Source organism: Raphanus sativus, chromosome 4 (genome assembly GCF_000801105.2).
Source record: "Raphanus sativus cultivar WK10039 chromosome 4, ASM80110v3, whole genome shotgun sequence".
Classification (NCBI taxonomy): Eukaryota; Viridiplantae; Streptophyta; class Magnoliopsida; order Brassicales; family Brassicaceae; genus Raphanus; species Raphanus sativus.
In genome coordinates, this window is record NC_079514.1 from 35,512,503 (window position 1) to 35,527,595 (window position 15,093).

Here is a 15,093-nt window from a genome sequence, read left to right on the forward strand (position 1 = left end):
CGTAATTACGATTGTATCAAGTTTCCTTAATAACCAATACACACACCTGTAACTGAATCACCCAAAAGTAGCGATAAACCTAAATACCAAAGTCCCGACTTTATAGGGATACGATTTTTATAAATCCTTCTTATATTCGTAAAAGGACTTGCATACATATATACATATATATAAATAAAAGTCTGTATCCTTATTGGCAACATAGGATATTAGGATTGAAAAAGAAGATGAATAGCATTGGAGAACAAGAAATATCTGCAAAACTTAAAGAAGACGCAGCCAGATTTTTCTTTTGGTCTGAGCGTTTGCTTCTCTTCGTGTTACTTCTCTTCTCCTGCAGATCAGTCTTACTATTTATTGGTCCTCTCCTTTTCACCACTACCTTTGTCTCATTATTTTTTCACTGGTTAGGCCGTAAAAACTCTTCGGCAGGCCGCTATGTAAGTATATCATGTATACACATCTTTAGTTTACCTTTAATTCGTGTTAAATATCTCTCTCTGTTTTTTTTATGTTCGTACTAGGGTATTTCTACTAGCCGAATCTGGCTGTTTCTGTTCGACCGGTTCATGATTCTGGCGGCTCTAGGCGCTTATAAGGCCGTCTGGCTTTTGCGTCTCACCGTTATCATCGCCGTCGCGGTTCACTATGCTTACATCATCCAGTACCTTGATATCTCTTATAAAACCCATCACGCCGGTAATTACAATTTGTTAATATTTGCATGAAGAAACCCTAGATAATATTTTATTTATTATATATGTTAGTTTTCACATCTCTATAGTGAACAATAGAATTCGATCGAGGATCTAGATTTATTTTGTGCACTCCATATGAAGAGAGAGAGAGAGAGATCTTTTTATTCCCTGTCAAACAATATGCAACGTACGGGTTAGAACTTAGAACCCAACTGGTGGCACATCGACAACATTACAACAAACCTAGAGCGGACCATCACCACTAGCTAGCTCTAACTAGTATTTTTTGTCCGATCTTATATATAGGGTTTTCTATTTGATTACGTTTTGATGCTGATTCTAACTTTATCCTTGCATGGTTTTCATTTTTTCAGAGCTGAGAGGGATTGATGATGAGTCTAGTGAGGAAGGAGATGTGAGCAAGGAAGTGGAGAAGACGAAGGAGTTATTGGAAGATTTGAAAGAGGATGGAAAGAAGATGGATACAGAGATGGAGTTTATAGACCAACTTATGATCAATCCAGATCTTGAAACACATCGAAGAAACTTGTTTACGTAACTCTTAAAGTTACGTAAAGAGACGAGAGATGTTGGAGGAAAGATAAGAACATATAAGGAGTTGATGAGTAGTTTTGTCAACTCGGAAGTTACTCTAGTTAGATCCAAGGTCGGAGAGGATATAAAAGATTCGAGAGAAGGGGCATCTCTAGCTGACCAAGTTCACAAAGCCTACTTTGCGATCCAAGAAACTGCAAAAGCGGCGAAAGCAACATCTGACACAGCTTATCTAACCTTCTTATTTGCGCAAGAAATCTCTGCACAAATTCAAAACAAGAGATGGATGATGAGATTAGATCTCGAGGGATTGCCAGAGCTAAGAGAGGAAGTGAGGCGAATGTCGTTGCATTTTGCAGCTAGAAGGATGGAGGCGAAGGTTGCTGCCGACAGAGCCGCCAAGGAGCTTTCAAATGCAAGGGTGAAGCTGATGGAGGCGGTCGGGATCCGACAGTGGGAGGAACACAAAGTCGACTAAATCTTTGTGTACGTTACTACTTCTATTATTTTTCAGCGATAAGTAATATTTCTCTCTATTTTAGCAAAAAAAAAAAGTAATATTTCTCTTTATTATGTTTTTTTGTAACTTTGATATTCTCTTTATTATGTTTACTCAAGGAATTCTATTTTCAAGTTTGTGCATTTTGACTACCATAAAAGGTCTAATACTCCAATCAAATTTTGATTCATGTTTGTAAATCTAGAATTTAGATTGGAATCGTATTTAACACTACACAAGTCTACAACAATGCCCATGCATAGCATAAGCCACGATACTAGTGATATGACAAGACACAGACATTGTCTATGTTCTGAACTTTTGAGACTGAAATAACAACTCTAATTATAAGGATGACTAGCTTTTGACCCGCGTACCGCACAGGTGTTTGTTCTTTATAATCATATGTTTTAACTTTTGAAAATTCGACAAATTTAATTATTTATACTTATTGTGTTGTAGATTAATACTAGATTTGGACCCGCCCTAAAGGGCGGAAATTAATTTGTCAAAATTTAGTTTTAATATATGTTATATATAAAACATATAGATAATATTTTATTAAATATATATAACTGAATGGTGTTATAATTTGTGTTGTACATGTTGTTAGTTTTTATTTAATCTTGTTTCATTTTAATATAATAGTTTACTTTGTTACACTTTTTAACTCATATTTTAAATTTAAAATATTTTATTTTGTTAATATAATTTTTTATTTATTTTAAACAAATTTATACGATGTCCTTACAATCTAATCAGAATTATTTTGTTAAAAATATTAAGGAAAGTTGTTGGAGAATATTCATCTATTTTTTTTTTAAAAAGATAGATTTAAGTAAAGTTAAAAAATATGTTGTTCTTAGTGGATTTCTTGTTTGCAATACTCATAGTTTTTTAAAAAACGAATTTAAAAATATATTCACTATATGCCACCAATATTTAGTGGTTTGAACAAAAAAATTCATGTTCTTGCATAACTGTGTATGATGTGATATGATGCAGATGAAAAGTAAATATATGAAGGTAAGTTAGCGATATGAACATAAGCATATGTTGTTCTATGCCACTATTGTTTGGTTTTTGGAAGATTAATTTTTGTTTTTGTAAAAATGTCCAACACATTTTTCTCTTATGTTTCGAATGATATAAAACTCGTTGATTTAAGAGTGGTTCATTTTTGTATGATCCGTTATATTAAAAGATAACCAAAAATATTTTAAAGATGTTATTGATTAATTTCAATTGATCTACTTTTTGGTTAAGATTTGGTTAAATTTAAGTTAGTAGGTTGCATTGTATATGAGTCATGATATATTCTAGTAACAACTATGAAAGAGTCCAAATTTATATGACAACTTCAAGTAGTAAATAAAAAACAATCCCTAAAATAATAGATTATATACATTTTTTTAATTTGGTTGATTTTTATAATATGCTATGACTATATACATTTTATATAATTGTTGATTACGTGTTTAGAAAAATCGAGGTTTTTTCAGTTATATTAAAAAATCTGAAGTAATATTACATTTTTGTAAAGGTATATAATTGTTGGTTTTACATTTTTGTAAAGGTATTAATTTCCAGAAGAAGAAAAAAAAACTAATTTCTGAAACATCATAGTTGAAATGATTGTAACAATGACGTTAACTTTTTTTTCAGATGCCATTTACGTATTTGATTTATAAAGACTTGTAAACATGAAATTACATTACATATCGATTCTATGTACCTTATTATATTCAACTGCATATAGCTTGTAATTATCCAATTAACATTACGAACTGCTGCAAATATACACTTGGTATTATAGTTTAAGTTTATATTACTATATAGTATAGCCCGATATGTAAGCAAGATGGATTTAGTATCTGAGCATATTATGATTTCTAAATAGACTTAAATGATTTTTTTTTAAATGTGGTTCCTTTAATATAGGAATGGTAGTCACGTAAATCCTAAAGAAATTGAAGAGATGTAAAAAATATTCATGTTTCAATTGTATAAATATTTAGTTCTAATGAGATGGAATGGGTCCAAAACTTAAATGACAATTTTTAAGTAGATAAAAATAGCACTCTAAATTAATAGATTAGATGTTTTTCAAGTTTTACTTTGGTGTGTCTTGTTCAATGTGATTAACCTTTATTTATAAACTATGAGATTGTGTTTTTCTTTTATTACACTTTTATTTAGTTTATTAATTAAACAGTAAAGTATTAGAGGTTTAAGTATATGTGTGGGTTTTATTAAATCATAATATAAATATTTGATTTTAAAGTTAAGTATAAGGTTCAAACATATTATTGAGATTTTTGAAAATAAATATATTATTTAGACAAACCAAATTTGTGATTTATTTGGTAAACTTAACATAAACTGTATAATATTAGAGTATTTAGTGTAGATTTTTGGGGTTTACTAAATAAGAAACTCTAAAATATGTAATTTGGATTTATTTTTTAATAGACTTTTATTTTAAAAATTATTTCCGATAGCAACAATTAAAACCAATTGTAAAAGTAACCAAAAAAAAAAACAATCAAGGTATGCATAATATATTTAGGAAACATAAATTTGAATATGAAACTATGAAAAACTAATAACTTTAGCATGATACTCACTATTAATAACTATCTAAAATTTTTAAAATATGTAACGCATTTTGATTTAAAAATTTTAAAATATAAACTACTAATGTATGAATTGATAAGATAGATGATTACATGTCTTTTTGAAAAATTATTCGTTGTTGATAACAATACATGAATTGATGATAAGATAAGATAGATGATAACAATATAAATACTTCTTCAAAAAATGATAACAATATAAAATTTTTGGAATATTCTTTGTTGGTAAAAATTATAAATAATTAAAACTTGCCAACCGAGTTTTAATGGAGAAGCAATTAGGGTTGGGCGTTCGGGTACCCATTCGGGTTTCGGTCCAGTCCATTCGGGTTTCGGGTTTCGGGTTTTTGGGATCAAAGATTTCAGCCCCATTCGGATATTTCTAAATTTTGGTTCGGGTTCGGTTCGGATCTTTGCGGGTTCGGTTCAGGTTCGGATAACCCATTTACTTTAAATTTTCAAAATATATTATATACTTTAAATTTTCAAAATCTATAAGAAAGATAATATATTACATATAATTTTTCATAACATATATGTCAAAATACCTTAATTTAACATATAAATTGGTTTTCTTTGAATATTTGGATAAAGAATGAATAAATATTTAACTATTTTGGTGTTTTCAGTATACTCTAGCTATTTTAAACATTTACTTTTGACTATTTGCATATATTTTCCGAGTATTTTGGAAAACTTAAAGGTATCTTATATATTTTTAATATTTTTAATATACATTATATATAAAAATAATGTATATATTTAAGTATATAAATTTATTTCGGATACATTCGAGTACCCAAAATATTTCGGTTCGGATCGGGTTCGGTTTCGGTTCTTTAAATACCGAAATTTTGAATCCATTCGGATATTTAATCAATTTCGGTTCGGATTCGGTGCTACTTTTTCGGATCGGGTTCGGTTCGGTTTTTCGGGTTCGGATTTTTTGCCCAGCCCTAGAAGCAATATAAATACGATAATTAAATTCTATACTTTTGTAAATGGCAAGTTTTGTGTAGAGAATTTTGTGACTTATTAAATGCTGACGGCATAGAATCAGGAAAAAATATTATTTGTTGATTTGTTTTTTAATTATCGTAAATTTAGGAGTAGTTTTTGGAATGTTTTTTGAATATTCTTTGTTGATTTATTTTTTAATTGTCACAGATTTTATATGCAAAATCTAATCTGCATGAATATTTAAATACGTCATTTAAGAGTGATCTGGGGCATTAATGATTTGTAATCCCAAATTTAATGTTATATCACGAAACTTAAGTAAAAAACAAAAAAAGTAAAATGACAAAATTGTGATGGCAGTGGCATGACTATGTAATTTTTGTGCAAGTCTAAGGGCTAATTCTTTTTTGTACTTCAGCTTTAATAGTTTAGACTAGATTTTGATCCGCGTTTTCAAAGCGCGGATTTATTTTCCTTTATTTTTTTTTAAATTGACAAATATTTAGTAAATGTCATATTTTCATATATTTGTTTTGTATAAAAGACTTAAGTTTTTTATCTTTCTTTATCGTGTTTCATTTTAAATGAGTATAGGTATGAACACAATATCTGAATCCGAAGAACCAACCTGAAACCGATCCGAAAATCAGGGTTCCAAACCCGATCAGACCCGGGGTAAATATCCGAATGAGTTCTAAATTATTATATCCGAAGAACCGGTCCCGAATCCGACCCGATCTGAAAACCGAATGAGTACCCGAAGATATCTGATATGTGAATATATATCTAAAAATATATGTTATAATTATATTTATAATTATTTTAATATTTTAAATTAATATTATAAGTTGGCTATAGTAGTTATTTTCGATACTTTGAATATTTTTGGATAAAATATGATAGTTTGGATAAAAGTTCACCCAAAAAAACTGTATAGAATGGATATTTTTAGTTACTATAATTTAATTTAGATACAAAAATTTGAACTGAATCAGATACTTTGGTTACTTTGAGTACAAATAACCGAACCCGTTTAGATACTTTGGTTAATTGGTTATTTTTCAGGTTCTTATGCATGAGAACCGAACCCACCCGGACCCGGAAAGATCTGACTCGAACCCGATCCGAAATTTTATAATACCTGAATGGGGTTTAATTTCAAAACCCAAAAAACCCGATACCCGAAAGAACCGATCTGTACCCGAAGTGATTAATTTTTGTTCATTACACAAAATATTAAGAATGATTGAAAAGAAATTATTTGAATTTGGAGAAAAAAATAAGAATTGAATCTGGTTTTTTTAATCAGCCCAAATGGCCCAAGAGAGATCTCATGTGGGATGTGGGCTAGATCAGAAAAATGACCCAATATAAATGTGTTATTAATATTAGTTGATTACCCTTAATGAAATATGCAATGTTAATAAAGAAAAGGGTATTTTTAGTAAAAATGACAATATAATCCTGCTTTAATAGTATAGATATAACCAATCTAAAACTCACCGATTTTTCAAAGATGGATAAACAAAATTAATTGTGTTTCAAGAAAAAAAAAGAGTTTCAAAAAAGGATAAATCTATATTATAATAGGGGAGTATCACTCTTGACTATGTGACACGTGGCGTTTTTTAGTTAATGGACTGTGTTTTTTTTGGGCTTTTAACCTGTTTCCACTTTGTGTGTTCTGTTCTCTAGTCCATCGCTGATCAGATATTCCCTACGGTTTGTCGATTAGTTTTTTTTTTCTGATCGCTCTCGATCCCTCTTCCTCTTCCTCTTCCTCTTCCTCTTCTCCAAATATGAGTTTCTTTTTCTTTTGGTTTCAAATCTGTTTTTTTTTTGTTTTTTATAACCTAGGCGGCGGTGGCAGCACCGGCGGGTCTTCGTCAGCGAGCGAGATTCCGGTTGACTGGTTTTAACTGAGGTTTCGGATCCTGGATCGGAATCTGGAGAGCCGGAGCTTGGATCCTCTGATCCGCAAGCCATGTATGCGGAGAAACATGTTTTAACTGAGGTGCCTGTGAAGGAGATCTCTTTTGAAGGACGCAAACCCTGAAGCCGATGTCTCGGAGATATCTACAATAGCAGGTTTGGTGGTCTGTCTCTTGATTTTGTCTGATTAATTATCATTTTCTAATGTCTTTGTGGGTTTAGGCGAAGTGGTGACGGATGGTGAGAAGTCGAAGGCAGGGAAGAAGCAAGCTAAGGCTCCATCGGCAAAGCTACTTTCTCAGTATTCTCAGCCCATTATAGATTCCGGCTCCCAAACGGAACGGTGTACGTAACCGACCCAATCTCCAAGCGATGAATCATTACGACCTTCCGATTTCTGCAGGCCGTTGCTCTAATACGGCTGAGGTCCGTCTACTGAGGTCTTGGGAGGGAAGCTCGGAATATCAGGAAAGGTGGAGAGCTGATGAGTATTGACATGCTTCTCTCGACGAACAGGTAAAGTCGACAACTTTCTGTTCTTATTATTGGCCATTGTATATTTCATAAACCAGAAATTCTTACTATTTTTTTCATTCTTGTCGCTCAGTCTATGCTTGTCCAGGGACCATTAGTTCAACCCGCGTTGATACTTTCCGGAATCGTCTGAGGGAAAGGCTCCGTGTACTCGCTGAGTGGTTTTGAAGTAACCCTAAATTCCGACTCTCTGACTGCATACCAACAAAGAACTACAAGATTTTGCTCTTCTTTTTTCATTAAAATTATCCCAATAGTATTATTCAGCTATTTAAGGTCAAATATTTTTATAGATTTGATTCATCCAAAGAGTTTGAAGCGAGTTGTGTTCTTAAAGGCGATCTCTATGGCAATCCACGGATTATCAAGCCCTATATTATGTTGCGATTTTATTTAATTATTTAAACAATGTTACAAAGGTATGTTTCAGAATCTTGAATGGATCGTTTCTCAAGTTATGTTGTTGTTGCAGTCACTGAATTATTTCTTTGCTTACCAGAGGAAGCGCTACTGAAGATGTGAAGGAGTTTGGTAGATCTTCAAGACTCTGCTTTTGAGTTATACTGATGCAAGTGGGAGCTGTAATAAAAGTATGTTCTTTAGCTGAATCACATTATTTTCATTTATTGTGGTATTATAGCTCAAGTGAGAATCTAAATAAGATCTCTAAAGATGAAAATGTCTTCTCCAGGCTCCTTTATATAGAGGTCGTTGAAGGTCAGGTCTCATTTGCCTAATTTTCTCCTCCATTTTTTTTTCTTCTAGAGAAGATATGATCTCTAACGATGAACTGAAACCAGGAGATCACATTTATTCCTGACGCAAGGCTTATATCTGTTCCCATCACGGTACCAATCTCCTTCTCTTCTCTATCTAGATTTCTTCTAGGTTTATCCAAGATCCGAGCTTTATGTTTGCAATCTCTTAGGGATCTACATAGCAGTTGGAAAGGTAATTCATTTCACTCGTGGAGGTGGGTTAGAGATCGAAACAGGGACTTTTCTAGACAAGCTCATCGTTAGCGCTGTGACCAATCACGGAAGAGACAACCCTTGTCCTAACAACTGTGGAAAGCAATCCAACACGCATAGAGTTATCTCTTCTGGTCTTGAATGCTTTCTCTCCGGATGTGATCTCCTTCTCTTCGAGTACGGCGTCTCTCCGGCTCTGTTAATGGTCGAGCTCTACTTATGGATTTGTCATTGTGTTATGCACCTAGCTAGAAACTATACCTGATTACATTCATTTTTGCAGGTGAGGAGACTGTAACGGCTTTAGGAAGCAGAGTTGATCGGTTAGAGAAATAGATCAAAGAGCTTGTCCTTGGAATCCGACACGTTGACATCGAAGCACACAATCCCATAGACCAATCTCTATGATCTAACTTTCCTCCAAAGGTCTGAGTTATCGATGCATTCTCTTGGCCTCAAGAAATGGAACCCACAAGCCTGGCACTTTTGGAGAAATAGAAAAGAGAACTGTGTCAGGTTTCTGATTGGGAAATATATGCTTATGAATTCTTCTCTGTCGTGTTTTTAATATCAGAAACTCTCATGTGTTTGCTAAATAGAAAGGTTGTGCGAATGATTGAGCTTTGTTTAGTGAAACCAAACCAAAGTGTCTGTATATCTACTTAACAACCGTTTACCTGTTCATTAAAGTAGATACAAGTTGTTTAAAGAAAATCAAGTTGATTTATTCTTTGTAAGCGCAACAAAAGGACACCACAAGAGGAGGTTGCCATTGTCTAAGAATATATATACAGAGCTGTTATAGTGATTTACAAGATCCTATAGATGAAAATTATAGTTTCTGCAATTGTCATATCTAACGTGGGGATGGGTAAGTTGATATTCATAAGAGAAGATGACTTTTCTTTAAAGTTGTCGTTGGAAAGTTCCTCTGCACTTTTTGTATTGACTTGAGTGACTCACAAAATTTATTAATATATCGTTTTTATTAATTTATAGAATGTTAATTTATAGAGTTTCTACAGTATTCTGATAATATTTAGTAAAATTATATTTAAAACAACATATAAATTCTTACACCAAATAATATAATAAAATTGATTTTCTAAAATTTAATTAATATATATACAGTAAATCTTAAAAGGTTTTCTAAATTAATAATTCTATAAATTAGTAAAACAGTATATTTCGAACATTATTAATTTATAAGAGTATTTTCTGTATCATATACTTATGACTTCGACAGACATCTTATGAATAGTCTTTTAGAAATTGCTCTTCGTAAATATATAGTCCCAGTTAAAGTTATAAATTAATAATTTATAAATATTAGGTTCATATAAGTGCTAACAAAACATTGAATTATTTTCTTTATATTCACAATGAGGATTCTATTTTTCTTTAACACTTTAATATATTTTTGATAATTTTTAGTAAAATCATATCTAAAACTACATTTAAATTATATGAACATATTTTATATTCATCAAACAATCTAAAAAATAACATACTATTTGTATAATGTATCATTTAAATAATATATATACGACAAAATCAACTATTTTTAATTTTATAACAAAGAGGTTGGATGAGGCTAAGAGAGGTGAGAAAGTTATTTTGGTTTTGTAATTAAATCTTGGTGAATCAAGTTATACGAACATCATGTTGTGTTTATACATGTAATGAGTTCTTCAAGGAGCAAGAGTATTATGATGTTGTGATATATCACACTGAAGTGATCGAAAGGAATCCAAAAGATTTGAGAGTAAGTCCAGTCCTAATAATCTTATGTGCTTCACTACTGTGTACAAAGGCTTCTATATTTGATTGTTTGAATTAACAAGATACTATCAGCATTGTCTTCTGGTATTTTGATGAGTATCCCTTAGTAGAATATTTTTGTTCAGTATTTATCTCAAATTGCTTTTTTATTTAATTTAGTTTTCTGTAATAATACATTTGCTTGACTGTTTACCAATAAAAAGATTGGGTCACATTATTAGTTTATCAACAAAAATGACTACAAAATAAAATTCATTAAGAAACTTATTTTTGGTTATGGATTTTGAAGCATGGATATTAATATATTTCATTACACATTTTTATTTTTACAAAGAGTGTCTCTGTAGCCAAAAGTTTTTTGGATGCGTTATATTTCTAACAACTCACGTTAACGTATTTTAATTTCCATTTAAGTTGAAAAATTAACCAACTCTCACTAACACAGCTAAGCCCTAACTTAATATATCTATTCGTCGACCAAACTAACACAACCAAATATACACAACAAGAAAATTCAGAATTCTCTTTTCAGGTAGACTAAAGGCCATAAGATCACCGCCAACTTTTCAGTTACATCGTCTTCTAAATTGGACTTATAGGTCTATTCATACCATTCAGTTTTTTCTTCTTCCAAAAGAATATATTGCACTGCATTTTTGTCCGGTAAAGCCCCAACAAACACTTACAACCTACTGTTTTCATTTATCAACATTTCCAACAAAATAAAATTTAATTTTCAGCATTAGGACTATACTTATTATTTGCAAATATAACCATAACAAATACAAAACATCGTCAGAAAAAAATAGCATGTTTATCAATACCATGGCTAAACAAAAACTTCATAAACACCGCAACACATAAACATTAAGATAAAGTAACAGCTACGTCTACGAACCCTGCGATTGCGCGGAGGCTCCGCCCCTAGTAAAATTAATAAGAGACTTCAAAGAAACAAAGATGTCTTAAAAAAAAAGATAATGATGAGAGAGAGAAAGAGATGAAGAAGTTGATTGTTTTGTGATTGAAAGTGGCCTAACACAGCCTTGGATTCACCTGATTGCACTGCTCCAGTCAAAACAAACCGGAATCGCAAAACGAGATGACTAAACCGAACAGTTAAAAATAAATCCGAACAAGGAAAAAAAATAAATAAACCGTTTGAAGTTTTGAGTAATTACCCTTCGAACCCTACTTTTGACTTTTATTAAACTTCGCCCCACGGCGGTTTCACACGAGCCTCCTCTCTCTGATTCCGAACATCACATTTTCTCCAAATTCACCCACCACCACCGCCATTGAACATCTCTCCTTCGAGAAACACAATCAAAAAAGGTTTTCAATCTCTCCTCAAATCTCAAGAAATCCGCAAAAAAAAATGGGGAAGAACGAGAAGACGTCTCTAGGTCGAGCCCTAGTGAAGCACCACAACCACGCGATCCAGGAAACAAAGGAGAAAGGGAAACAGTACAAGTCCCAGAACAACAAGAAGGTTCTCGAATCCGTCACGGAGGTCAGCGACATCGACGCCATCATCGAGCAAGCCGAGGAAGCTGAGCGTCTCTTCGCTATTCACCACGACTCCGCAACGCCTGTGCCCATCAATATGTATGTGGGTGTTACTTAGATCATATTTCTAAGATCGGGCTTTAATGTTGTTATTTCTAACAGGGACGCGGGTTCGAGCTCGAGTGGTGTAACGGCTAAAGAATGGAAAGAGCAACGGATGAGAGAAGAGGCTTTACATGCTACTAGTCTTCAAGTTCCCAGAAGGTTTGTTTTTTTTTTCTCTCTCTACGTTTAGAGTCTTGTTTTGTTGTTTTCATTTAGTGATGTTGTATTCTTTGTTAATGATATTCAGACCTCATTGGACACCTAAAATGAGTGTGGAACAACTTGATGCTAATGAAAAACAAGCTTTTCTCTCTTGGCGCAGGAAGCTTGCCAGGTTTTGTTCTGTTTTTTTTTACCTCTCGTCTGAAAGGGTTTCTATCTTCTTTATAGTGTTGACAGTAAACAGGATGTTGTTGTTGTTAGTAGAATTTGGGAGTACTCATTCATATGCAAATTGTTCAAAATGCTTTGCATTAAGAAAATGGATACTTGCATCAGCGTTCACAAGTGAGCTAAATGCAATCTTTTTAGCTTAATGCTGATACAAAAGAAGTGCAACCTTTTAGCCATCACTTTACCCCTTGGATGATGAAATTGGGTCTAACGAGTTGATATGCTTATCTCTAATTTTACCATTTGAGAATATTGATAAGCTTTTGTGATAAAGAAGAGCTGATAAGAGTCTGGGATAGGGTACCGAAACAGTTATAGCTCACTCCAGATATTGTTTAGCTGCTATTTTAGATGCATGGTTTGATTTTATTATGTGTAACTTTCCTTGGGACCTTGTGATATTCACTTATGCATTCCTACTTTTTTCCTGCATTCATTCAGCCTCGAGGAAAATGAAAAGCTTGTGTTGACACCATTCGAGAAGAACCTTGACATATGGAGACAACTTTGGCGAGTGCTTGAACGAAGTGATTTGGTATGTCCTTTTGTTCCAGGATTATCATTTTTTTACCTCCTAGATCCCATTTGAATGTGTTAAGTTCATTTCGGAATATAATTGGCTCTTCTTTTCACTTGTATTTCAGATTGTTATGGTTGTTGATGCTAGAGATCCTCTGTTTTACCGTTGCCCTGATCTTGAGGTAACTCTCTCTCTTAATAGACTTCTCCTTGATCCATACCAAATCATCTATTTGTTCTAACACTCTAACACAGGCATATGCACGAGAAATTGATGAGCATAAAGAAACAATGCTTCTTGTAAACAAGGCGGATCTCTTACCTCCTTATGTCAGGTAAACTTCTGCCTTACGTCTTTTCCCCCTAACCTTTTTTTTTTAAGTTTTGGCTAACCATTTGGAATCTAAACACAGGGAGAAGTGGGCGGAATACTTCACCCGCAACAACATTTTGTTCGTCTTCTGGTCAGCCAAAGCCGCTACTGCTACCTTAGATGGCAAACCCTTAAAAGAACAGTGGACCCCAGCACCTGAAACCTCTCCAGCTGTTAAAGTATATGGCAGGGACGAGCTTTTGGACCGGCTAAAATTCGAGGCTCAGGAGATAGCGAAAAGGAGGAAAGCTTCTGCTGATTCGCACCGAGAACGTGTTGTGGTTGGCTTTGTTGGGTACCCTAACGTGGGGAAGAGTTCAACGATCAACGCACTGGTAGGTCAGAAGCGGACAGGCGTCACATCTACCCCCGGGAAGACAAAGCATTTCCAGACGTTGATAATCTCCGAGGAGCTGATGCTCTGCGATTGCCCTGGTTTGGTCTTCCCTTCGTTCTCGAGTTCGAGATACGATATGATCGCCTGTGGGGTGCTTCCGATAGACAGGATGACAGAGCATCGGGAAGCTGTTAAGGTCGTGGCTGAACGTGTTCCTCGAGATGTTATTGAGGAAGTGTACAACATCTCTCTGCCTAAACCCAAAAGCTATGAGTCTAGGTTCCGTCCACCACTTGCCTCGGAGCTTCTTAGAACTTACTGCCTCTCTCGTGGCTACGTTGCCGCTAGTGGTCTACCTGACGAGACGAGAGCTGCTAGGCAGATTTTGAAAGACTACATCGAAGGTAAGCTTCCACATTTTGCCATGCCTCCGGAGATGACCCGAGATGATGAAAACGAGACGGGTGAAACTGGAGAGGGGTCACAGTCTGAGGTAAGTGAAGAAGCTCGTGGGCCTGGGCTTGATCAAGTTCTAGATGATCTCAGCTCGTTTGATATTGCAAATGGGATTGGGTATTCCAAGAAGAAACAAGTGGACTCGCATAAACAGCACAAGAAGCCGCAGAGGAAAAACTGATCGGTTTCAATGTATTGATCAGTAAATGCTCGAAAATAGTATGAAACAGTGTTTGATTCTTATGTGAAAGTGTGTCCTTGCGAAATATTATCGAGAACTTTCCAGGTCGATTGCCATTGACGTATTATAGGATCGCTCTGCGCTTACTCGTAGGCAAAGCATAGTTTCATACAACCAGTAAGTTCGTTGTGTACCCATGACGAGACAACTAAACTTAAATTTCAATCGAATGTGTGTTTCTTAGGTGTTGATTGCACACAATAAACGGTTACCTTTTCATCTTCAACATTACTCGTGATCAATGCACATGCAAGGTTTCTTGTCTTTTAAAGCAAGATCACTATCTTAATTTTGCATTTTCACCTCTATTTTCATAGCTTTGGACTTTGCAGAAATGCAGTTATTTCCCTAAGTTTATGTGTCATTTTTAGCATGGTAGGTCTTTTAAAAAGCCACAAAACTTATCCCTTTAAGGAAGCCAACACGTTTTTCTGTTTTTTCTTATCACATGCATACTGAAGAACAATATAAGTTAGCATACGATTATAAATGATACATGCAATTCTCCATATAAATGTCAATTTGATATCACCGGTTTGGATACCTAAACCATTTCAAGTAGATTCTTGACAGAATAATCAAAAATATTGTTT

At 33.8% G+C, this 15,093-nt stretch overlaps 1 protein-coding gene and 1 long non-coding RNA gene across 7 annotated transcripts; both read left to right on the forward strand.

Annotated features, from left to right (window-relative positions):
* The first annotated feature begins 195 nt into the window (after window positions 1-195).
* LOC108848229 (uncharacterized) lies at window positions 196-9,512 on the forward strand. Of its 6 annotated transcripts, XR_008944764.1 has the most exons (10): window positions 196-440; window positions 525-699; window positions 1,073-1,739; window positions 7,206-7,436; window positions 7,503-7,796; window positions 7,888-8,233; window positions 8,314-8,404; window positions 8,580-8,662; window positions 8,743-8,990; window positions 9,069-9,512. It is a non-coding gene; the product is annotated as an uncharacterized LOC108848229 (long non-coding RNA). The 6 variants fall into 6 exon arrangements; XR_008944765.1 differs by lacking the exons at window positions 196-440; window positions 525-699; window positions 1,073-1,739 and adding an exon at window positions 6,995-7,070; XR_001949043.2 differs by lacking the exons at window positions 196-440; window positions 525-699; window positions 1,073-1,739 and adding an exon at window positions 8,506-8,531 and having other exon boundaries at window positions 7,077-7,436; window positions 8,615-8,662.
* A 2,279-nt stretch (window positions 9,513-11,791) lies between these two features.
* LOC108855790 (GTPase LSG1-1) lies at window positions 11,792-14,683 on the forward strand. The gene is made up of 7 exons (XM_018629696.2): window positions 11,792-12,175; window positions 12,239-12,340; window positions 12,429-12,515; window positions 13,016-13,109; window positions 13,219-13,275; window positions 13,349-13,428; window positions 13,507-14,683. The coding sequence occupies exons 1-7, from the start codon at window positions 11,946-11,948 to the stop codon at window positions 14,438-14,440; spliced, it is 1,584 nt and encodes a 527-aa protein (XP_018485198.2). The 5' UTR covers window positions 11,792-11,945; the 3' UTR covers window positions 14,441-14,683.
* The last annotated feature ends 410 nt before the right edge of the window (window positions 14,684-15,093 follow it).

Excerpts from the sequence above, each read along its gene's own strand:
- LOC108855790 (XM_018629696.2), top strand. The coding sequence starts at position 11,946 with ATGGGGAAGAACGAGAAGACGTCTCTAGGTCGAGCCCTAGTGAAGCAC. Across the intron at positions 13,276-13,348 it reads ACCGTTGCCCTGATCTTGAG|GCATATGCACGAGAAATTGA; the intron begins GTAACTCTCTCT and ends ACTCTAACACAG. Across the intron at positions 13,429-13,506 it reads CTCTTACCTCCTTATGTCAG|GGAGAAGTGGGCGGAATACT; the intron begins GTAAACTTCTGC and ends ATCTAAACACAG.